Source organism: Pinus tabuliformis, chromosome 9 (genome assembly GCF_031772625.1).
Source record: "Pinus tabuliformis cultivar Carrire ecotype Pingquan chromosome 9, CPIR1, whole genome shotgun sequence".
NCBI lineage: Eukaryota > Viridiplantae > Streptophyta > Pinopsida > Pinales > Pinaceae > Pinus > Pinus tabuliformis.
In genome coordinates, this window is record NC_142307.1 from 673,748,129 (window position 1) to 673,772,774 (window position 24,646).

A 24,646-nucleotide genomic window follows, 5' to 3' on the forward strand; every position below is an offset into this window, starting at 1 on the left:
TCCATATTGCATAACTTGATACTCCTGATGAAGCACTACAACAAATTACTGAAGTCTTTGGAATTAAAAATGAACTTAAAGCCCATCAACTTGAAAATGAATTGCTTACATTGGACCCCAATAATTTTTCTTGCATTGAAGATTTTTTGTCCAAGTTCAAGACCCTTAGACTTCTCTTGGAAGGTGTTAAGGTTAAGAAAGAAGATAGTAGCCTTATCTACTCCATTCTTACTAAGTTGGGACCAGCCTATTCTGTGTTTGTTTCCACCTTCCATTCTACAAGAGAAGCCTTCATTTCTCAAGGATAAACCTACAAGTCCCCTTCCTTTGATTCCCTTTCTGATTCTTTAATAAGAAAACAAGAAAAACTCTTACACCTTGGTCTTCTTCATCTTGGAAACTCTTCTAAGAAAGCGTTAGCCGCCCAGCAGCAACCAAATCCAAAGAATCCTAAGAAGTTGTATCCTAAAAAGAATGGTCCTAAACCAAACAAGGGTCCTAAGCAATTTCAGCCTCAAAATGAAAAATCATTTCAACAAAATGATAAGACAAATAAAAACAAAGGGAAGAAGACTAATAGACATTGCAACTTTTGTAATCGAGATGGCCACTTAGAATCCAAATGCTTTAAGAAGATGGAAGCCTTGGAAGCAGCAATGAAGAAGCATAACATCCATTTGGAGCAATCTTCAACTTCAACTTCATCTTCAGGAATGGCACTTTCTGCATGTGGTTGTCAAGCATCTCGGTCTGGCTATGCACTAAATGTATCTTCTTCTTCTCATTCTCATGAGTGGCTCATTGATTCTGGAGCTTCTTATCACATGGCCAAAAACAAAGCCATGTTTTCTTCTTTAAATGATTGTAACACCAAAAATATATATGTTGGTGATGATAGATCTCTTAGTGTTGTAGGGACTGGAACTGTTCATCTAGACAATGGTCAGTTTAATGATGTATTATGTGTTCCAACCTTATCCTGCAACCTTCTATCTGTATATCAGATAACCCATTCAGGTGAAGGTAAAATCGTTGAATTTTCACCTCACGATGTTGTAATTAAGGACCTAAGAGATCCTAGACAGATTTTAGCTACTGGCATTGTTGATGATTCTACAAGGTTGTATAAGTTTCACAACTTTGGGTCATCAAATCTTCCCTCAGTATTTGTTGCTCATAATGATGAAGTGAGCAAACTTTGGCATGAGCAATTTGGTCACTTAAACTATCGCTCTCTTCAGAATCTATGTAAAGAAAATATGGTGACAGGTCTTCCAATGGTATCTTGCAGAGATGGTGTTTGTTCCGGATGAGTACTCGGAAAACATCATCGGGACAGTTTTGAAAAACGTGCCTCTTGGCACGCCTCAGCCCCTTTACAGCTCGTGCATAGTGATTTATGTGGTCCACTTCCAGTTGCTTCATTCTCTGGCTACAAGTATTTCTTAACTTTCATTGATGATTTCTCCAAACGCACTTGGGTATACTTCTTAAAACTCAAGAGTGAAGTATTTAACATGTTCTTGGCCTTTAAGGCCTTTGTTGAAAAACAATCTGGACATCAAATTCTTAAGCTAAGATTTGATAATGGCAAAGAATATGTTAAAAACACATTCATCAACTTTTGCACTGAGAATGGAATTCAAATGCAACACACTGTTCCATATACTCCACAACAAAATGGTGTAGCTGAAAGGAAGAATCGCACCTTAAAGGAAATGGCTAATTGTATGCTTCAATCTAAAGGACTTAGTCTTAATTATTGGGCAGAAGCAATTAACTGTGCAAATTACATAATAAATCGCACTCCTACTAAGGTTTTAAAGAATATCACTCCAGAAGAAGCATGGAGCTCAATCAAACCAGATGTAAGTCACTTTCGTGTTTTTGGAAGTGAAGCATGGGCCCATATTCCAGATGAGAAACATAAAGCTTTAGAACCTAAGAGTGAAAAATGTATTTTTGTTGGATATTCTGAAGATGTCAAAGGATATAGACTTATTCTAGTTAAGTCCAAAAATGTTATCATTAGAAGAGATGTAAAGTTTGATGAAAATATATCGCACTGCGAGCCTAGTTCGGCGGATGTGCCACCTCTCCTTATCTCTTCTACTTTTGAAAATATTTCTTCTTCAGATGATGAAAGCGAGGATGAAAATCCTCCCCCACCTTCTCAGGATCCTCCTTCAACTCCTCAGCTTCCAAAATGGGTCCGTGCTACTCAGGATGCAGCAGGTGATCTTGCCGGTGATCCTACAGATCAGCGACGTACACGTTCTCAGTTCGAGAGAGCCTCTTCTTTACTGGCTCAAGCTTTAGTGAATTATGATCCTGACACCTTTGCAAAAGCTTCAGGCCATCCAGATTGGGAAGCAGCTATGAATGAAGAATATCATTCATTATTGGCAAATGATACATGGGATCTTGTTCCTCTACCAAAGGGACGAAAACTTGTTAGATGCAAATGAGTTTACAGAACCAAGTATGGACCAGATGGGAAAGTTGATAAACATAAAGCTCGTCTTGTTGCTAAGGGTTTTTCACAAGTTGAAGGCATTGACTACACTGAAACCTTCTCCCCTGTTGCCAAAATGAACTCTATCCGCCTTGTTCTTTCCCTTGTTGCTTCTTTCAAATGGGAAGTCCATCAGATGGATGTTAAATCCGCCTTCTTGCATGGGGACTTGCATGAAGAAATCTATATGGAACAACCTATTGGCTTTATACAAACAGACTCCAGCCTTGTATGTCGACTTAAAAAATCCCTTTATGGTCTCAAGCAAGCTCCTCGAGCTTGGTATGCCAAAATGGATAACTTTCTTTTAGAAAATGGCTTCTCTAGGTGTCATTCTGACAATACTGTCTACACCAAGAAAGTGGGCAAGTCTCTTATCATTCTTGTTCTTTATGTTGATGATCTTATCCTGACTGGTAGTGATCCCAACCTTATAAACCATGTGAAGTCTAGCCTTAAAAGGAGAGTTTGAAATGACAAACTTAGGACACTTACATTATTTTCTCGGTCTTCAAGTCTTGCAATCCAAGGAAGGTATTTCCCTTTCTCAGTCCAAGTATGCCTGTGATATTCTACGCCATGTTCACATGGAAGACTGTAAGCCAGCCCCTTCTCCCTTTCAGTCTGGAGTCAAACTTTCAGTCACTTGTACTTCTCCTGAAGTTGATGCTACCTTATACCGTCAACTTGTAGGAAAACTTTTGTATCTAACCCATACTCGTCCTGACCTTTCTTTTGCTGTTGGCCTTGTTGCTCGGTTTATGCAAAACCCACATGAAAGTCATTGGAAAGCAGCTAAAAGAATACTTCGTTATGTTCGAGGTACAATTCAGTTTGGGATTCATTACAGTGCCGAAGCATCTCCTCTATTGGTTGGTTTCACTGATTCCGATTGGGCTGGTGACCCTGATGATCGGAAGTCTACTGCAGGTTATGTGTTCACTCTTGGTTCAGGACCAATTACATGGGCTTGCAAGAAACAAGGTGCCATTTCTCTTTCTTCAGCAGAAGCAGAGTATTGTGGTGCCGTAGAAGCTAGTAAGGAAGCCTTGTGGCTTCATCAGATCCTGTCAGAGTTTGGCTTTCAGCAGCAGCATCCGACTACACTTTGGTGTGATAATCAAAGTGCCATTCAGCTATGCAAAGATCTAGTCCAACATCAGTGCAGCAAACACATTGAACTACACAAGCACTTCATCAGAAAGCTCATTCACGACCATGTTCTTGAAGTGCAATATTGTTCAACAGATGATCAAGTTGCAGACATCTTTACAAAGGCTCTCACAGAGGCGAAGTTCACTAAACTTCGATTTATGGTTGGAATTCAGGAAGTTGTCACTAAGGGGGGATAGGCTCTAGTGCCTCCTTCCTTCTCCTATTGTGTCATATTTGTAAATCCTTCAATCCTATCCCACGTTGTTCTTAAGGGGGGATGTTAGGATATTCCGACACATAGGAAATAGTTAAGTACAACTTGGTCTAGTATAGAGTTAGGTAAAGTGTGTTTCTTTACTATGTACAATTTGTAACTTACAATCTGACGGTCACGATATGTAGTGATCCGACGGTTCATTCTCTCCTCGGTATTACCGACACTTGATCTGTGGCTTAACACCCGATTGGTCCATGATTTCTATTTAAAGCGCATGGAGGGTCATTTGTAGAGTAATCCGTCTATGAGAGAAGCATATGTAAATTTTCATTCTTTTATTAATAAATTGCCTGAGTGGCCGCGTTGGCTCAGGCTGTGCACTGTTTCCCTCTTTGAGGGTTTTAACCACGTCAAAATATTGGTGTATTGATCTGTGATCTGTTTGTGAGCAGTGTCCTTTGGTGTTCTGTCTGAGGAACTTACCCTGTAAATTTCTACAGGTTCCCTATGATCCCTCTTATACTGACAATTATCCTGCCAGGAGCAAAGAAAATCAAGATCCTGCTTCTATAATTGATCTTAATTGCAAATCAAAATATGAAGTTTTGATGACTATTCAGACACTAAATGCATGGGTCATGACATAGAAGGCCCAATATAAGCAACGAATTTCATGGCAGGAATTAGCATTAAGAATTACTTAGGGATTCACAGGAGTAGTTAGAACTTAGAATATGGTGGGATTGTCTCCAACATGAAGATAAAATAGGCATTATGGAGTCTGAAAAACCAATGGAGGAACTATCTAAAGCATTAACGAAATAATTTTATGGGATTACTCCTCCCCCAACTGATCACTATGCTCAATTGTATGTCTTGACGACTTTGCAATTTCAGGTAGCCTTTTTTTATTGCACAGTGCAAAGTCTGCTATATAAGACTCTAGATCCCGATAATACCGCTTATCTTAGGCACACTATTTGGCAGCTATGCCAGGAAGGCTTCCTGATCTTGTCAAAGAAAATATGGAATTGAACAAAAGAAATATTGAAGATCTTTCTTTGGCAGAACTACAAGATCAAATTATACTTGCATTGCAAAAGGAATGTCTCAAAGGAAGGGTCCAAAAGAGTATAAAAAAACAGTTAGGATTTAATCCTGACATTTGCAACACTTATGCTAAGACTTACCAATTTGACTGTAATAAAGGAAAAGATAAAAGATATAAACAATCCTCTTATTGTACAGGCAAGAATTGTTCTTGCAACTGATGCAAATATTCTTATTCAACAAGATCTAAATTCTTTAGAAAGAAGAGATGACTATATCCAAATTTATTTTCAAGAATAGAAAGAGTCCATCCAAGACTTTTGTTTGTTTTATCTGCAAAAAGAAAGGTCATTGAGCTAGCAATTGTCCTCAGAAACAGAAGTCTAAGTACCAACAAAAACTCATGGATATTTTCCAATCTGCTTATGAAACAGAGGAATGGGAACAAGTGTCCCATTGCAATTTTGACGGTGAATATTTTTCAAACTCTGCATCCTCTTTTGACATTAAAACAGAATATATACAACATCAGTTCGGTCAAGTTACTCTTTTAAATGATTCTGCTTATTCTTGTTCAGCTCGTAGTTTTCTTTCAGATTGTTTGATATTCATTAATGTTTCTGCTTTAAAGCATTGATTACTCTCTCTTCAAAAAGCTCAAGCTTCACTTATTTCTGGTGATTTTACTCTTCGCCGCCAATATCAAGAACACATTAATCGGCTCACTAATCAACTCAGATCCCTATAGCAGCCCAGTGAAGTGGAATCTCTGGATTATTATGAAAGACATATGATTCCTGATCAGAGACCTGATTCTCTTCCTACGGCTACTTCAACAGGAACCAACTCAGACTACTAGGTATTATCAGAAATCTTCCTCAGAAAATGTTGAAGAATGGTAAGAAACTCAAATAAGGCAGACAGAAAATGAGATTAAAAATAAAAGAAATACACTCAAGCACCTAGTAAGATCTATTAAGAACGATATTGAAGAATTAAACAAACTAAGGGCACAATTAATAAAGGTATTGGCTAAACAAATACAGAGCCAATTAGAAAAGATTCCAAATAATGAAATATTCGATCAGGAGGATAACATAATCAGCACCCAGATGCCTGATATAAAAGGGTTTGATGACAAAGTCATAATTACTGTGGAGATTAAGGTGAAAAGCTATAAACAATATTGCTTATATGCACAAATTGATATGGGGGCCATGAATAGATGTGCTAAATATGGGGCAATACCAGAGTACTATTGGCAGCCAACACAAGTGCATTTTCAAGCAATCAATAAAGCAGTCATGCTAGTAACCGCATTTGCTCCTAATTTTCCAATTCTTTTGATTTGTGTTTCCACTTGTGTGAATCTGTGTTGTTTTGATGTTGGTTGTGATATTCTTTTGGGCCAAGACTTTGTTAGAAGACACAAACCCTTCATAATTGATCAAGAAATTGTTATCTTTCATATTCAAGGCAGGCCAGCAAGGCTTCAATACAAAAGTGGTATTACAGTAAGAATATTTGATAAGAAGCAAAATGTGATCGAAGGATCCCTAGAAAAATTGTCAAAGATAAATAAGATAGCAAGGCATGCAAAACTACATGGCCAGGAAGAGCTTGGAGATATTGCAGAAAAACTAAAGCAAGAATGCACATCTGACTACCCAGATGCATTTTGGTCTAGAGAAAAGTATTTTGTAGACCTCCATTCTAAAGAAGATTGTCATGGAAAGACTCAGTAAATTCAATGTCTCCACAAGAACTACAAACTTGCAAAGAGGAGATTGAAGAATTATTGAAAAAAAAAATAATTGAACCAAGTAGATGTCCTCATGAAGAATTATTGAAAAAAATAATAATTGAACCAAGTAGATGTCCTCGGGCTTGCCTTGCGTTCTACGTCAATAACATTCAAAACAGAAAAGAGGAAAGAAGAGATTAGTAATAAACTACAAAGCTCTTAATGATGCATTGCTCCCTATCAGATATCCTCTTCCCTCAAAAGAGTTATTATTTGCAAAAATTGGCCAGAACAATATATTTAGTAAGTTTGATCTAAAATGTGGATTTTGGTAGAGAGGTATAAATCCAAAGGACAGGCTTAAAACAGCTTTTGTAGTTCCTTTTGGCCAATACAAATGGTGTGTCATGCCCTTTGGTTTGAAGAATGCTCCATCTGAATTCCAGAAAAGAATTGAAGATATTTTTAGAGGTCTTCATTTTGTTATTGTATATATTAATGATCTATTAATTTGCTCTAAAGGCATAAAAGAACACAAGCACCACTTGCAGATTGTATATAGCAAAGTTTTCATCCATGGCTTAGCGTTATCTAAAATTGATTCTAAATTTGTTATTGGACTAACCAAGATAGAATATCTTGGTCTTATTGTTAATTTTAGATAACAATGGTATGTTCTACGCTTAAGAGCAATTTACTTCAATTTTCCTATTAGCCCAATATCAATTTCCAGATTAGTAATCACATTAACGTGACAGTAAATGCAGACAGAACATAAATAAAAACAGTAGAAGACCAGCCAAGACAAGAGGACACAAGATGTGGCGCATGCCAGGGACAAACCCCAATGTGAGTAAACCCTTTGATCAATACTTCTTATTATTCTTCAAAAGTTCAACAGAGAGAGAGAGAGTACAATATACAAAATTCACTTGCCCAATCAAAGTCAAATCTGTCCAGTCAAACTGGAGTCATAGGAAGCCCGAACCAGAAAGTAAACATTGGTCAATGTCGCAGAATTTCTCCTCCAAATCAGCTCAGTCAAACCCAGCCAACTCGGCCTCCAACAGCTGTCCAAATCAGCCCAAAACAGTCCCAAAATCAGTCAAACTCGGTCAACACAGAGTCAAAACTGTGGTCAATGCTGGTCAAACAGCTCTTAATGCCTTGATTTCTGTGCCCAAAAATGCGGCCTGCCCAAACAGAATATTCCCCAAGAAAAATGCAGTCAAACTCGGTCAACGCTGGTCAAACCCTCCTACAATTTGGTCAACGCACAAAACAGAAAATTGCAGGCTGTCCTTTGCAAGTGTGTGGAGTAAGGCTGCCCAGAAATCCATACACCCAATCAGATGAGAGAGAGAGATGTGTGAGAGATGAGTGTCCAAATGAAGTAGATGCTCCTTCTATTTATATGCAACGTTGAAGATGAATAGACGTGTCTTTTGGGCCTCTGAGCCTACATTAGATTGCTGGCCAACGTTGACAATTTGTCCATAAACGAAATAAATTCATAATTCCATTTATACATGTCAGAATGGGATGATCTTTAGATCAATCCTACACCTCTCGGAAAGAGGAATCCAATAAAAATATCAACGGCATCATATGAGATGTCCAAGGTGGAGTTTGGCCCTAATTGCCAAATTTAACACTCCCTCTCAACTAGGAAGAACTCAACCTGCCAAATCATCTGTCAATCTATACCATCTCTGACATACCTGTTATGCTCTGCTCCGCTGAACCATAAAGAAATAATGAAGAAGAAGTGATTGAGAATGTGTCATACCATTGTCCACTAACCCGACTCGAAGTCAGTCTCCAATAACCGAGTGTATCATACTACTCTCCATTGACCGAAAGTCGATCTCCATTGATCCGAGATCAATATCAAACATCCTAGCATAGGGAGTACAGTGGTACACAATGCATCCATCGGTAGTACTTCCCATGAGTCTTGGACTGCATGGGTAGGATGTACCAGCAAGAGAAGGCAAACCACTCATCCTACTCATATGCCATAGGAGAAGGTGAACCACTCACCCTATGGTCGCTCATCGCTCCAAGAAGTACCCCAAGCCCCCCGGAGCTCGAGGAACTTAGTATCCATCTCATACGGGACCCTCATAAGAGGGTCTCTCCACGACTCCAAGTCGTTCACGAAAAAGGTTAAGAATTTAACCTTCCCCAAGGGCTTTGTAAGAATATCTGCAACCTATTCATCAGTCCCAATATGACGGAGCCTTATTGCTCCCCATTGTACCATATCCCGAATAAAGTGGTACTTGATATCAATATGTTTGGAGCGGTCATGAAACACGGGATTCTCCGAAAGACGAATCCCACTTTGGTTGTCACAGAAGATCACGGTGGTATCCAGCACATGTCCAAACAACTCACTAAAGAGCTTCCTCAACCAAACAGCTTCATAGGAGGCCATACTAGCAGCAATATATTCGGCCTTAGTGGTGCTCAAAGCAACTGACTTCTGCTTCCTGCTCATCTAGGATATCGAAGCAAAACCTAGAGAGAAGTAACATCCTGATGTGCTTTTACATTCCACCACACTGCCAGCCCAATTAGCATCAGAATAACCATGGAGCCTCACATTCTCAGCAGTGTATCTCAATCCATAGGTGATTGTGCCTCGAAGATATCTCAAGAGATTCTTGGCAGCAATCCAGTGTATGTGATGAGGCTCGACCATAAACTGACTCAATGTATTCACTGTAAAGCATATGTCTGGACGAGAGTTCACCAAGAACATCAGGGCCCCCACGAGTTGACGATACTCGGGAGGATTTCCCATGTTGGGTGCAGCAACACTTCTGCATAACTTCTTGAGGTTAAGTTCCATCAAACTAGTCACGGACTTGCATTCCACCATCCCAAATCTTTCAAGTAGCTTCACAATGTATTTTCCTTGAGAAAGGAAAATCTCACCTGGCTTTTGCCAAACCTCCAACCCTAAAAATAATGCATCAGTCCTAGGTCCTTCATTTCAAGCTTGAAAGCCAACTCCCTCTTACATTGATGAATAAAAGGTTTTGCACCTGTCAGAAAGAGATCGTCCACATAAAGTACCAAGATGAAAGGTTTATCATTCTCAACCTTAAAGTAAAGGTTCAGATCCGCTTCACTTCTTGTAAAACCCAGCTTCATCAGATAGTTGTCGATCCTCTCATACCAAGCTCAGGGAGCTTGCTTCAACCCATAGAGGGCTTTCTTCAACTTGCATACACGTGTCTAACAATCTTGAACTTCGAAACCCTCAAGTTGTTCTACATAGACTTCCTCCTTAACTGAACCATGCAAGAAGGTGGTTTTAACATCCATCTGGTGTAGAATCCATCCTTGCAAGGCAGCAAGAGCTATAATCGAACACATGGTGGTATATCGGGCAACAGGTGCAAATATCTCATCGTAGTCCACACCTTCCTTTTGAGAGAAGCCTCGAGCAACAAACCTGGTCTTGAACTTTTCAGCACTTCCATCAGCTCCATGCTTGATCTTGTAGAGCCATTTCGAGGTGACAACGGATTTGTCCTTGGGTCTAGGGACCACATCCCAGACATTCTTCATAATTGACTCATACTCTTCGTTCATAGCATCCTTCCAAACTTGATGCTTCACAGCTTCTTCAAATGTGCAAGGCTCAGATTGAACAATGGTGCTCATGGCAGTTAAGCACCCTTGGTACTTATTTGACTTCTTACTTTCACAAAATGTCCCCTTTGGTGCAATATGTCTCTTAGCATCTTCAAGAGTTTCCCTAAGCCACGAGAGTCTCCTTTTTGAGGAGGAGGGCTCAAGAGGAGGTGAATCAATGGATTCATTGGTCCTTCAACATCAGGCATCGACTCATCCTGCGGTTCTCCCTGCTTTCCTGTATCTGCTTCTTTGTCCTTCCTTGAAATAGGAAGGTTACTACTCTTCCCAAGCGCAGCATCTTCATCAAAAGTGACATCATGACTTATCTTCACTTTTCTTTGACCAGGCACATAGATTCTATATGCCTTAGAAGTTTCACTGTAGCCCACAAATGTTCCTTTCTTCCTAGATGCATCCAATGTGCTTCTCTTTTCTTTCGGCACATGAAAATATAAGGGGCTACCAAAAATTCTAAAGGGACAAACATCAAGTTTCTTACTGGCAAAAACTTCTTCAGGAGTTTTGGAGTCCAACGCTTGATGAGGGCATCTATTTTGAACATACATGGCAGTGTTGGCAACTTCCACCCATAAGAACTTCAAAAGGCTTTGATCATGAAGCATGGCACGAGTGGCTTCTATAATAGAACGGTTCTTCCTTTCAGCAACACCATTTTGTTCAAGAGTATATGTGGTAGTAGTCTCCCTCTTAATGCCAGCTTCTCTACAATAGTCATTGAACTCATTTGATTCATATTCGATTCCATTATCGGTCCTCAATATTTTGATCTTCTTCCCTGTTTGATTTTCGACCAAAGCTTTGAAAGAACAGAACCATGAGAATACCTCATCCTTCTTCTTCAAGAAATATATCCAAGTTTTGTGAGAGAAATCATCCACAAAGATAGCATAATATAAATATCCTCCCAAAGATGTCACGAGCATCATACCAGATAGATCAAAATGAGCCAATTGCAATATGTCAGTAGTCTTGCTATCACTTGAGGGGAATGGCCCCCTTGTATGTTTTCCTTTGGCACATCCCTGACAAACACCTACATGTTGTCACCATCTTCCTTGCATCGAGTAGAGCCTTATAATGTAGATGTGCAAACGTCTGGTGCCATAATTTGGATTGAAGAGATGTGTCGCAAGACATGGCTCCCAACGGGCTTCCTCCAACTTGATATAGGCTATCAACCCTGAATCCAAGAGTAAATGCCTCTTTGAAATTTCTATTCCAAACACGTACCTTTCCATCAATGAATGCCACCTTGAATCCTTTGTCTTCCATCGTCGAGATAGATACCAAGTTCTTCTTTAGATCAGGTACATATAGTACTTCTTGTAGATGAATGGTGTTACCTTGATTCAATTGAAGAGTAACATTACCAACTCCCTTCACGGGATAGATGGCATTGTCCCCAGGAATGATTTCCAAATTTGTATCCTTTTCTATGAGATTTAAAAGAGCTTCCTTATGCCCAATGAAGTGCCTTGAGGCTCCACTATCAATCAACCAATTTCCCAAGGTGTCTAGAGGAGATGCAATAGAGAGGGCAGATATAAGATAAGATTATTTTTGCTTGTTATCAACAACATTAGATTCATCATACCTGGAGTTTCTTGATCTTTTAGGAGGTCGACCATTTCCATGTTGAGTAGCGGGAGCATTCTTTTTCACTTTGTTGTTGAATTTGTCATTCCTTTGATTGTTGTTGCCCGTGAAATTGTTGTGGTTGTGGTTGTCATCATCATGAAGTGTATCCCTTCTATTAGGACACTCCCTAGCATAGTGGCCAAACTTGTTACAAATGAAACATCTTCCCTTCTTTATGTCCTTCAACTTGTTCTTGAGGAAGAAAACTTGGTTTGCATTACTAACCTTGAACATGCCATCCAACCTGTCATAGATCTCCTTGGATGTGTTCAAATCAGAGATGTATGCAACCAAATGCTTGTTAATAAAGTCCCCGGTGATCTTCTTTGCTTTGACTTCACCTTTCTTGTACTTTGTCTTAGCAGCAACCAGTGCATTTGAAGGAGGTTCAATGATCTTTCCCTGCACATAGTCCATAACATCCTGCTCTTCCAAAGTCAAATCAAGAGACATCTTCCATGCATGATAATCAGAGTTATCATTGAGCTTGTCATCAGGCTTGAAGTAAGATGCGGAGGCCATTGACTCTTGTCCTTGTCCAACAAATCTCAGTGATTGCTCTTCTCAGTGATTGCTCTTTTCACTCTTGCTTGGGCTTTGTCTTCACCTCAACTCTGATTCCATGTTAATTTTAGATAACAATGGTATGTTCTATGCTTAAGAGCAATTTACTTCAATTTTCTTATTAGCCCAATATCAATTTCCAAATTAGCAATCACATTAACATGACAGTAAATGCAGATAGAACATAAATAAAAACAGTAGAAGACAAGCCAAGACAAGAGGACACAAGATGTGGCACATGCCAGGGACAAACCCCAATGTGGGGAAACCCTTTGATCAATTCTTCTTATTATTCTTCAAAAGTTTAGAAAAGGGAGAAAGTACAATATACAAAATTCACTTGCCCAATCAAAGTCAAATCTGTCCAGTCAAACTACAGTCACAGGAAGCCCTAACCAGAAAGTCAACGCTGGTCAACGTGGCAGAATTTCTCCTCCAAATCAACTCGGTCAAACCCAATTAACTCAGCCTCTAACAATAGTCCAAATCAGCCCAAAACAATCCCGAAAATATCAGTGAAACTTGGTCAATGCAGAGTCAAACCTACGATCAACGCTGGTCAAACAACTCTTAATGCCTCAATTTTTGTGGCCAAAAATACGGCCTGCCCAAACAGAATATTCCCCAAGAAAAACACAATCAAACTCGATCAACACTGGTCAAACCCTCCTGCAATTTGGTCAACGCCCAAAACAAAAAATTGCAGGTTGTCCTTCGCACGTGTGGGGAGAGAGGTTGCCCAGAAATCCGTACACCCAATCAGTTGAGAGAGAGAGATGTGTGAGAGATGAGTGTCCAAATGAGGTAGATGCTCCTTTTATTTATATGCAACGTTGAGGATAAATAGACGTGTCTTTTGGACTTCTAAGCCTACATTAGATTGTTGGTCGACCTTAACAATTTGTCCATAAACGAAATAAATTCATAATTCCATTTATACATGTCAGAATGAGATGATCTTTAGACCAATCCTACACCTCTCGAAAAGAGGAATCCAATAAAAATATCAATTGCGTCATATGAGTTGTCCAAAGTGGAGTTTGGCCCTTATTTTAACACTTATTTTATCACAAGGCAAGGTAGAACTCCAAGATCATGTTTTAAAAGCCTTGTAGGAATTTCTTGATCAGTTATTGAAAGGGAAGCAATTATAGAGGTTTCTTGGTTGTCTAAACTACATCACGCAGTTCTATGATAATGAAGCAAAAGATGTTAAATGTTTGCGACAGAGATTAAAGCCAGGAATTCCATGGACTAACAAAATGACAAAAGCAGTCCAAATTATTAAGCAAAAAGTCCAAAATCTTCCAAAGTTGCATCTTCCAAACTTAGATCTCCCATTTATTTTAGAGATAGATGCCTAAGAACAAGTATGGGCACGAGTTCTATTACAAAAACATACCAAGAGAGAAGAAATTTGTATGTACTCATGAGGTAATTTCAAAGATGCGAAAACAAAATTCCCTTCCTATCATAAAGAAATTCTTGCAGTAAAAAATAGTGTCAAGAGATTTTGACTTTTACTTAAACTAGTTCATTTTACTGTAAGAATAGATTTAAAACATATGAAGGGTATGCTCACAAATCGGAGCTTACTTGAGCAAGGCAATCATCGAGTATTAAAGTGGAGTTTATGACTAGATGGTTATGACTTTGATATTGCATTGCAAATGTTTTAACTAGAGAAGCAAGGAAATCTCAAGAAATCGAAGTTTTAACAAAAGAAGATTGGGTCAAATCATCTCCTATTGCTCCACCAAGATACAAATGGGTCATTATCTGCAATTCTTGTACACATTGTTTATGTTGGTCATGCTTTGTACAAACCCTTTATTGTCTGCCCTCACTAGTCCTTCATAAAATCCTTATTTATTGGGTCAATAAGCAAAATTATGATTGGTATTATTAATCCCTCGGGATAGTATGTAGTCATGCCCATAATCCCTATGTTCGTTATATCCTTATCCTTGACCCATACCTTAACCATATGGATTATTGTTCGTTATTCATATATGTAAAAAGATATACAAGTGTTCTGTGGTAGTTCAAGGAAAAAAAAAATTAACTGCTAGGGTTTCAATCCAACCTTTCCTTTAAGTAGTAAATTTTTAAATTACAAAATATAACTCAATCACAATATTGCCTTTAATATAAATAAATCATCCATAGTATTAATCAACCATTAACGAAATCCAGTTCGAAATCAAACAATGTATAAAATACCCAATTTAGAAACCCTAGTCTATATGTGAACCAAAAATTAATTCACACCCAACTGCTTAATACCTGAGTACTTGTCAGGTCCCACTACAACACTTGTGCGGAGTTGACTTTGCCTCCGATATGATGCTTCAAACTTCACATTGTTGCCACACAAATCACGTCATTTAACCTTCTAGTCCCACTACGCTTTTTTTTAAATTATCACTCGTTTCAGATCACTGCCCATTTCTAGCACTAAATCCTTGTGGAAACGATGATCACAGACGAAATTGCATCTGGTCTTTGCCAGCTCTAGAACAGGTGCCCGACCACGCGTTGTTACTACAACCACATAAAATGGGATGTTCTTCAGACTATGCGAATGTTCCTGAACATGAGATTTACTCCAGGGTAATACACAGAGTGGATTGATAAGATTATTCAAGGCTTCACCAATTCCACAATTCGGCTATCATTAGACTCCGAAAAATTTCCGCGGGTTGACTAACAAAAATCTGACCACAAAGAGATTAAATAGGTTGTTCGTCTAAACTTTCTTTACAAAGATCCAATGGATGCCCAGACTTTGAATTTAAAAAGGAACTCGACCAATTCCATGAAAAATAGAAGGCCCTGTTGTTCCAATGAAATGAAAACCTGAGCCAAAACAAATAGACATATAGGAAAATGCAAAGAGATTTATCAATTAGAGACGAATCTTGCACCACCGAAATTGATTGGAAGGAATGGGTCTTAAAACCCTCAGAGCCAATGCTCAAGAAACCAATAAGATGATCCACAATTGATGACCAAAATGGATCCAATCCTCCTTTATTTATAGGCTTTCTTGAGGGCTTCATCTTCATAGATGTTTGAGTAAATCTTACTCAAAACCCCCATTTCTGGGTTTTTTGCCCAGCTATCCCAAAACTTGCCCAACAACAGGTATTTTTGGGGTTTTCCCCTTTTGAGGAGGACTATAACCTACGAGGATGGATAGGCTAATGAGTCCTATTTGTCCTCAATTCGTTGATGACATTACAATTTCCCCTACCCGAAATTGATTACCCTCAAGCAATTGCAAGTTCATGGAATACATTGTGGATTCTACTATCACTTGGTAGCTCCAACTCATATGCCACCTCACCCACTATATGGATAACTTTATAAGGTCCATAAAATCTCAACTTCAATTTTTTCGCTCTGCTCTTCTTAAGTGTAGATTGTCTATAGGGCTGCAATCGCAAGAAAACAAGATCTCCTATCTCAAAACTACGCTTTGTTCTATGCTGGTCTATGTACAAACTCAGTTGATTTTGAGCAACCTATATGTTTTACTTGAGTACCCTGAGAATGCCCTGACTTTCTTGTATCCAGTCTTTGGTAGGAGGTGCTTTGTTGTCTCCAAAAATTTTGTCGATGAAGGATGGTGCATCATATCCATACAAAGCTTTGAAGGGAGTCGTCCCAATGGATAAGTGGTAGGTGGTGTTGTAGCAATGCTCCCCAAGGTACAATCACTTGATCCATGCCTTTTGCTCACCTATCACATAGTTGTATAGGTACCCTTCAATCCACTTATTCACAATTTTTGTATGACCGTCAATTTGAGGGTGATAGCTAGTGCTAGGGGTCAATTCAGTTCCCACTAGTCTGAAAAGCTCTTGCCAAAATGCGCCAAAAAATCTACTGTCACAATCACTGACTATATTCTTTGGCAGCACATGTAGTCTCTTTGAAAAACAATTATGCCACTTGTTTGGCCGAATAATCAACTGAGATGCTAAAGAATTGTGTGAATTTAGTCAGCCTGTCTACCACTGTGTAGATGTAGTCCTTCCCTTGCGCTTTGGGTAACCCTGTGATGAAATCCATCGAGATGCTCTCCCATTTTTGTTCTGGGATTGGTAGGGGTTGGAGAAGACCTGCAAGGTGTGTATGTCTCAACCTTAATATGTTGACATGTATTTCATCACATCTTCCTCAAGCCCTTTCCACAAGAATCGTTCTGGAATATGTCGATATGTTTTGAAGAATCTCTGATGCCCAGCCGAAGGAATATCATGTGTAGCCCTCAACCAGGTATATCTAGTCTTTATAATAAATGACTCCATTAATTATTTTGTACCTGTCATCCTGGATGATCTCGTCAATTACTGCACAAGCACACTGGTTCTTGGCCTACTCTACTATGAGGTGTGCCTTCCAATCTTCTATGAGTTCCATAAGGGCACATGTTGTTAGCTTCCTAGAAAGTGCATCGGCCACAACATTTCTCTTTCCCTTCACGTGCTCAATGTCAAAGTCATAAGCCTGGATTTTGCTTACTCATTTCTATTGCCGCTCATTAAGGTCCTTTTGCCCCAGAAAATGACATAGGTTGTTGTGGTATATTCTGAATATGAACTTGTTTCCAAATAAATATTGCTTGAACTTTGCCAAAGCATGCATGATAACGAACATCTCCTTGTCATATATGGAGTAAAGCTTCGCTGTGTCTTGAAGCTTCCGACTTTCAAATGTGAAAGGGTGACCCTTTTGCATTAACACAACCCCTATTCCTTCCCCTGACGCATCGCACTCCAATATGAATGGTTGACCAAAGTCAGGAAGAGCAAGACCATAAATGAGCTCATTATTTCTTTGAACTTGTTTAACGCCTTGTTAGATTCTTCTATCCACCTGAATGCTCCCTTTTGGTTAAGTCTATCAAAGATGCACTTAACTGAAAGAAACCCTTAACGAACCATTAGTAGAAGCTGCAAACCCAAAGAAACCACGTAATTCTATTAGGGTTTTGGGTGTGGACTAATCCAATATTGCCTTGTTTTTTTTCTTGATGAACCTGTACTCCCTTTGCACTGATTATGTGTCCTAAATAAAGAAATCTTCGTCAACCCAAATTCGCATTTTGACGCTTTGGCATAGAAAGACTGCTCAAAATTGTATACAAATGCCTCAAATGGTCATCCCATGTTTTTTGTTGTAAATGAGAAGGTCGTCAAAGAACACTAATAAAAACTTCCTTAGCTGCTTGTTGAAGATATTGCTCATACAGGATTGGAAATTAACGGGAGTGTTAGTTACCAAAAAGCATGACCAAAAATTCAAAATGTCCATAATCACATAGAAATGTTGTTTTCGGCACATCCTCTTCTCGAACTTAGATTTGATGGTACCCTGACCATAAATCAATTTTTGAAAAGTAAACTGCCCTGTGAAGTTCGTCAAGTAATTCATCAATCCTGGGGATAAGGTACCTGTTTTTGATAGTTTTGTTATTGAGTGCTTAATAATCAATGCACATTCTCCACATGCCATCCTTCTTTTTTACCAAGACCGCAGATGAGGCGAATGGACTCAAGCTAGGTCTGATCATAGATGTGGCCCATTTCTAACAACTCCTAGATGGTCTTCTCTATTTCATCCTTGAATTTCTTTGGGTGTCGGTAAGGTGTGGCGATCACAGGTTTAGCTCCATCTGCAACTATTACATCCAAGCCTTCGAACTCTTCAATGGGAAGTCCTCTTTTGGCCACCAGCGCTGCATCAATGAAATTGTGTGTGGCTCCTCCATCAATTAGTGTTGTGATGTGTTGTCCCTTAACAACTCCCTTGACCCTGAAGGTGTATTTGGGTGTACTGGAAAGGGTTGCAATCTTGACCTAGGGATGAGATTTCCTTTCTCCGTTGGCTCTTTCTTCACCTTTCACTTCTTCTGGTGGTTCTTCCATGGGCTTGCTAGGTTTTCCTTCTTTTGCTTCCTTTTGTGATGGCTCTTCTTCAGTACTTGGAGTGGCCTCTTCTTCTTCTTCATCGTCGGAAAGCACTTCAATGTAGTGAATCTTCCCCTTTCCTAAACAACAATGACCGAGTTCCCATGGTTCCCTACAAGTAAAACATAGCTTTTTCCTCCTGAGTTTGCTTCGAGTTTCCTCATCTAATCTATCTCTTTTGGGCCCATCACCTTGGAAAGGCTTCTTCTCCTTATCTTTTGGAGGTATAAAAGAACTGGACAGAGCCTTCACTTTAGCAGTTGCATTTCCCAAGTCTCGAGCCTTCTTGATGGCTTCTTGAAGACTAGTGGGACTGAATGCTTTGACCCATCCTTGTAGGGGCTCAGCTAATGCTTCCGTGAAAAGCATAACTAATTGCTCTTCAGATATATTTGTTACCATAACTGCAGTGCATTCAAATTCTGCAATAAACTCCTCATGTAACCTTGTTTGCTTAAGTAGTGTCAGATCTCTGAAGTGGATTTTTGGGTTCTTTCGATCAAATCTTTTTATGAGTCTTTGTGTAAAATATTCATAAGAAGTGATGTTAGCATGCCCCAGAGTGAATAGACCATGATAACACCATTCATGTGCTTCCCCTTATAGATGCAATGTGGTAAATTGGATTGCATCTGCTTCTGGCATAAGGTTGAGCCTGAAGTAGGTGTCCAATTTTTGCACCCAAGCTCTTGTTGTACATTTAGATGATCCATCAAATGAGGGAAGGGAAAGTTTACTCACCTTGCGTATAATATCGGAATTAGGTTGTCCCCTGGGTCTGATTCGAAATCTGAAATTACTGTATTCATTGAAGGTCATAGCAACTCACGTCTTTTCTTCTAGCGCTGCATATTCTCGAAAATAACCATCCAGCAATCTATTTGGTTCAACAACTTTTTGGTTTGTCGCGGCTTAATTATTCGTGAATTAAGGAAGCAACAGTCAGTGACTCCTTTTGTTGGTTTCCCTGGCGTTAGGAGGACCAGGGTTATGATTTCCACTCCCTTCCATGTTAGTTCTGTTGTTGCAAGCAACATTTTCATTACCTATGAGATGAGTCATCAATTGAGCAAGTTGTTGTTGACCCTGGGCCATGGTGTGCATCATCTGTTGTCCTTGTTGTTGCCCCTGTAATATTAAATTTGAGATTTTTTTCTATCCATGTATCAGTACATGTAAGAGATCCTTGGTACCTAGATCTCCTCGTTCCTCCTTACCCTCCATGGCTTCCTCGATTACCCTTATTTTTCCTGAATGCAACATTGCTCATATCTCCCGAAAACATGCATTAAACTCACAGGCTAGCAAGATTCCAGTGCTCTAATACTACTGTTGTAGTTCAAGGAATTTTTTTTACTGCTAGGGTTTCAATCCAACCTCTCCTTTAAACAATAAATTTTTAAATTACAAAATATAACTCAATCACAATATTGCCTTTCATATATATAAATCATCCATAGTATTAATCAGCCATCAACAGAAACCAGTTCGCAATTAAACAATGTTCATAAAATACCCAATTTAGAAACCATAGTCTATAATGCGAACCAAAAATTAATTCACACCCAACTACTTAAAACCAAAGTCGACTAATTGACTTGTTAGGTTCCATTTCTAGCGCTACGCCCCTGTGGAAAAGATGATCCTAAACGGAATTACATCTGGTCTTACCAACTCCAGAACGGCTGCCCGAACCACGCACTGTTACTACAGCCGCATAAAATGGGATGTTCTTCAGACTACATGACCGTTAAAAGTATTCCATAAACCTGGAAAAAAGAATAAGGGGAGGAAGAAGAAAAGAATTACTTAAGGAAAGTAATATGGACTCCAGTCACCCCCGATCGGGGTGTAGCAGGCAATGGCGGGTAGAGGTAAGAGAGGCAGGACAGATGGCAGGGGCGCTGGCAAGTGTACATGAGAACCGGGAAATACAGGACGACAGGAGCAGCCGGAAGTGGGAAGGCAATGATGACAAACAATAAATGGAAGGTAAGTGGGCACTTAGTTTGAGACCCACACGCGAAGGAAAGGGAGGCGGCCAGCGGAGCAAAGCAAGTGGAGGGTACCTTGGTAGTGAGGACGGGTAGGTGGGAGAGAAAATTAAAGGAAAAGGTGGCAAGGTTGATGGGCATTTGCATGCAGGAAGTGGAGGTTGAACGAGCAGTCGGAGTTGGCAAGCGCCAAGAGTTGGGGGACGTCAACCAGCATTCGGCCTTCGCTTGTAAAACCTGGTATGTGCCTCCAACCCTCCCCTGTGTCGGTAAGGAAATAATGATTTGGAATTTGAGAAGAATTTCGATCATAAGAAGAAAAGTAATGAGTTCTGTAGAATGCTAGTTATTTATTATGGTTTCCCCAGTTGAAAGAAGGAATGAAGCTTCTAGGATCCCTTGGGTTATTGGTCTGTCAACCTGGGGTGGGGTAGACCTGATAGCTATCCAGGGCAGGGGGGAAGGGAAAATTGAACCTCGTATGAAGGCAGAAAGGTCCTGGGGCAGAAGGAGACTATTGGGCCAAATTGACTCAGAAAGTAGAGTCATCCTGAGCATATTTCTCTATTATATATGTATGACAAATTTTTTATGGCATTTAAGGAAGGTTATCTGGATTGGGTGGGAGGGAAACAAAGGGAACTGCGAGAGGCCTGGTGCGAAACCAGACCCTAGTGCAACCTCTGGCCTACTTGACTGGGCGCACCCCCTCATATTAGGGTCAAAGCAAGACCTGGAATTGGCTAGGAGAAGCTAGGGAAGCAGTTGGCCCCTCAACTAGGGAGGGGAGAAAGCTCAAACCCGGATTTGGCTAAGCATCATCGAGGGGATTGCCTAGAGACAAACTTTAGATTTGTGGGATAGGATAAAGCAATTTCTTGCTCTCTGGGGCAGAGAAAACCAGGAGAGAAAGACCTCTGGGAGTCCTGATGGCAGGGTTGGTAGCATAGGATGCTTGAGGCTCAGGGAGGTCTTGAGGGATTCGGTCAAGGGGGAAAACCAATTGCCAAAGTGTAGCAACCCTGAAGATGGAGGAACTTTCCCTATCTTGCTAGCCTATGAGGGTAGAGAGGGGCACCTGGGAGTCATCTGGGGAACGAGCAGTAGAGATGGCATAGAGTGGAGGACAGAGATTGTACCAGAGCAGTCTCAACCTGAAATTGCGGGGAAGAATGTTGGGAATTTGGGAAGGAATAAGGCCAATTCTCAGACCATGAAACAAAGCATGAATGCAGGGAAATTTGTCAAAACAAAGACAAAAACTCAGATCATAAATTATTATTCGTATACTAAGGATAACTTCATTCTGGCTTATAATGTCTTAATTATGGTTTACATTATAGGTAGCATAAACGTCAGTGTTCAGAAAGCTTCGACGGAACGGAATTTGCATCAAGCCAATGCTCACCAGGCCCCAGCCCAAGAGTGCAGGAACGGTAGGAGCAATGAGAAGACAAAGATGGCTAAGGAAGGAAATGGAACAGAAGAACGGCAAAGACAAAGAAAAAAATGAAAGGCCCGGAGCCATCCGCAAGTAAACCGCCGAGGAAAAGAGGAAGGAAAACAGGAAAGTATGAAGAATCTCATCAATGCCTACTATGTAGGAACCTCGGTTGAAGTGAAAGCAGACATTTCTGAACGGGAAAGAGAGTTTGCTCCAGACTATGATGCAAAGTGAAGCACCTGGGTCGAGTGCGAAAGCCCCGGACCTAGTTGATTCCGCAGATGAATGAAGCAGTCCAGTTAGTCAAATTTTGTTTTTATGTCAGTTAGCATTTACTTTTTAAGCATGAAGTATATAGAAGATAAGATAGCCAATGTAGCCTGGATGATAAGAATTACTCTGTTTAAATTTTGGACAGCGTTTGATGCAGATAGGTGGCCAACAGACCTGGTTTCCTGCGGGTAGGTTGAGGCCACCAGCAGAATTTTGAAAACCAATGACCATATGTTTATGAAATATTAATAGAGCAGGGAGAACTACCAAGCTTACACAAAATAAAAAGATGGACTCCAGTCAAAGGAACAATCAAAAGACAGAAAGGAGCCAAAGGCACATCCTAGCAGTGTCAAAGCACAGGTCCGAGCCAAAGAATGTACCTATCTGTGTTAGCAGAAACAAAAATATGAAATGAAATAAGAAACAGGTTCAAAACAGCAAAGGAAATTCCCAAGATTATCAATAAGAATCGTTTTAGGGTTTTTCAATACACACAAATTTTAAAATTTTACACAATAATTTAAAATTTTAACTCTAAACGTTCATCACACAAAAAATTGCAAATCAGACAAATTTATAAAATTAAAAAGAAAACAGATTGAAATCATATTCATAATAAATCTGGCCCATCCTCAAGAGCATGATTCCCGAATCCTATTCACAACAGAAAGTTTGCAACAATGAAAATATCAAGATATTCACAGTTCAGTTTGTGAATGATAAATCAATCCACAAACAAACTAATGTCAGATTCCATCTCATCCGTCTATTGGGCAATAAGCAGCAAAGGCCGAATCTACATGACCCGTGTAAACACCCTTTATATGAAAGAATTTTTTTATATTCTCAAAAAATACAGTAAAGGCATCAACAGCTCAATTACATGCTTTGCTAAAGAAATGTGTAACCAGTTTCTGCTTGAATCAGTGGATCACAATAAATATTTTCAAGTATGGTTGCAAGTTTTGCGCAATCTACACAGTACTACTGACCCTAAAATCATTTTTATGAACCCTAATTTGTCTGGGAAATTTAGTTTTACAAAAAAAAAGACAAAATAAAGTTGGGCATAACTGATACGAGCTCAGCATTTCAAAAACAAACATTCCCTGAATACTATTCAGCATTTTCAAAAGCCTCGATATCAAAAACCGAAATATTTTTAGGAAATCTAATTTTATGGAATCCATGAAGATCGATGACTGTAATTTATTTAAAATTGGTAATGATACATGAAGCCGAGTTCTGTGTGGTGCATTATTTTCTAAACACGTTCCTTTAAAACAGCCTGTAAACATTAAAGTACCCGATGAATAGAAGGTGTTGGGTTATTTTCTACAAGAACCAGAGATTCGGATGTATACATACATTTTCCTGAATAACTTGAACTGGATGCGATATAAGAATGTCGCTCTTAACCCCCGAAAGTCCGTAGCGCAATGCATCGGTAATACCTCCTATTTCGTGTGTAAGAGATTGCTGTACTGGATCCATGGCTTCCTGGAATCTAACTCTAAACCTCCTACACGAACCGCCGCCTAGAATCGAACGCGAAACCTCTAATGGACGCTCTGCACAATTTTCCCTTCTCTCTCTTGTCGAAGTTCGGGGAGAATTGTTGCCCAAGAAATAAATACTATAATGAGAAAAATTATAAAGACACAACCTGACTTTAGCTTTTGTACTTTTTGCACTCCGATATTATTTTAAAAGAAAATTTAAAAATGCTTTACATTAAAAGTTTGCTAACTTATCCTTGAAGCCTGCATGTTCGTCGGGGTTTAACCCTCGTATGGTGGTATTGGTGTGTTTTAGATTTTATTAGACACTTTATTAGTTATATCGTTCATTTATATTAACTTTGAAGAAAGGATCTTATTGCTTCCTTCATTCATCAAAAGGTTAATGAACTTGTAAATTTTGTAGCCAATAAAAGAGTAAGGTTGTGGGCTGAGCTACCCTAGAATAAAGAAATTTGCACCAAGCATTGAGCCTAGCATGGAAAATAATTATTTAGATGGAGTGATAGATGGGCATGTTAGGACATTTAGCAACAGATGATAACATGTGATTGGGGATGACTTAAATCCCAGTTGTGTACAAAGGAATGGAGGATAAGAATATTTCATTGTGTATAGTTGATGGATGCAAAGGAATGGAGATAGTGAAAGGATAAGAATATTCATGAATCGTATTTTGTTTAAAGAGTTGTTCAAACATTAACAATGTAAAAATTATGAAAATAAAAGCAATTATGGCCTTGGTAGATATATGTTTTGCTAGGTTTATTGGGCTAATTTAGATCTATTCATTGTCTTTTTTAGTTTTAAATTACTACTGTCTTTTATGTTTTTTAGCAATAAACTATTGATGTGTCTTGTGTTTTTAATTATGTTGTA

General features: G+C 39.3%; 1 protein-coding gene across 1 annotated transcript in view; it reads right to left on the bottom strand.

The window, feature by feature from the left end:
• Positions 1-23,897, bottom strand: part of LOC149150451 (cyclin-B1-2-like) — a 68,371-nt gene extending 44,474 nt beyond the window's left edge. The window contains exon 1 of the mRNA XM_089440814.1: positions 23,616-23,897. Within this exon, the coding sequence (XP_089296940.1) occupies positions 23,616-23,741 (126 nt within the window). The 5' untranslated portion in view covers positions 23,742-23,897. The remainder of the gene's footprint in view (positions 1-23,615) is intronic.
• Between the last annotated feature and the right edge of the window lie 749 nt (positions 23,898-24,646).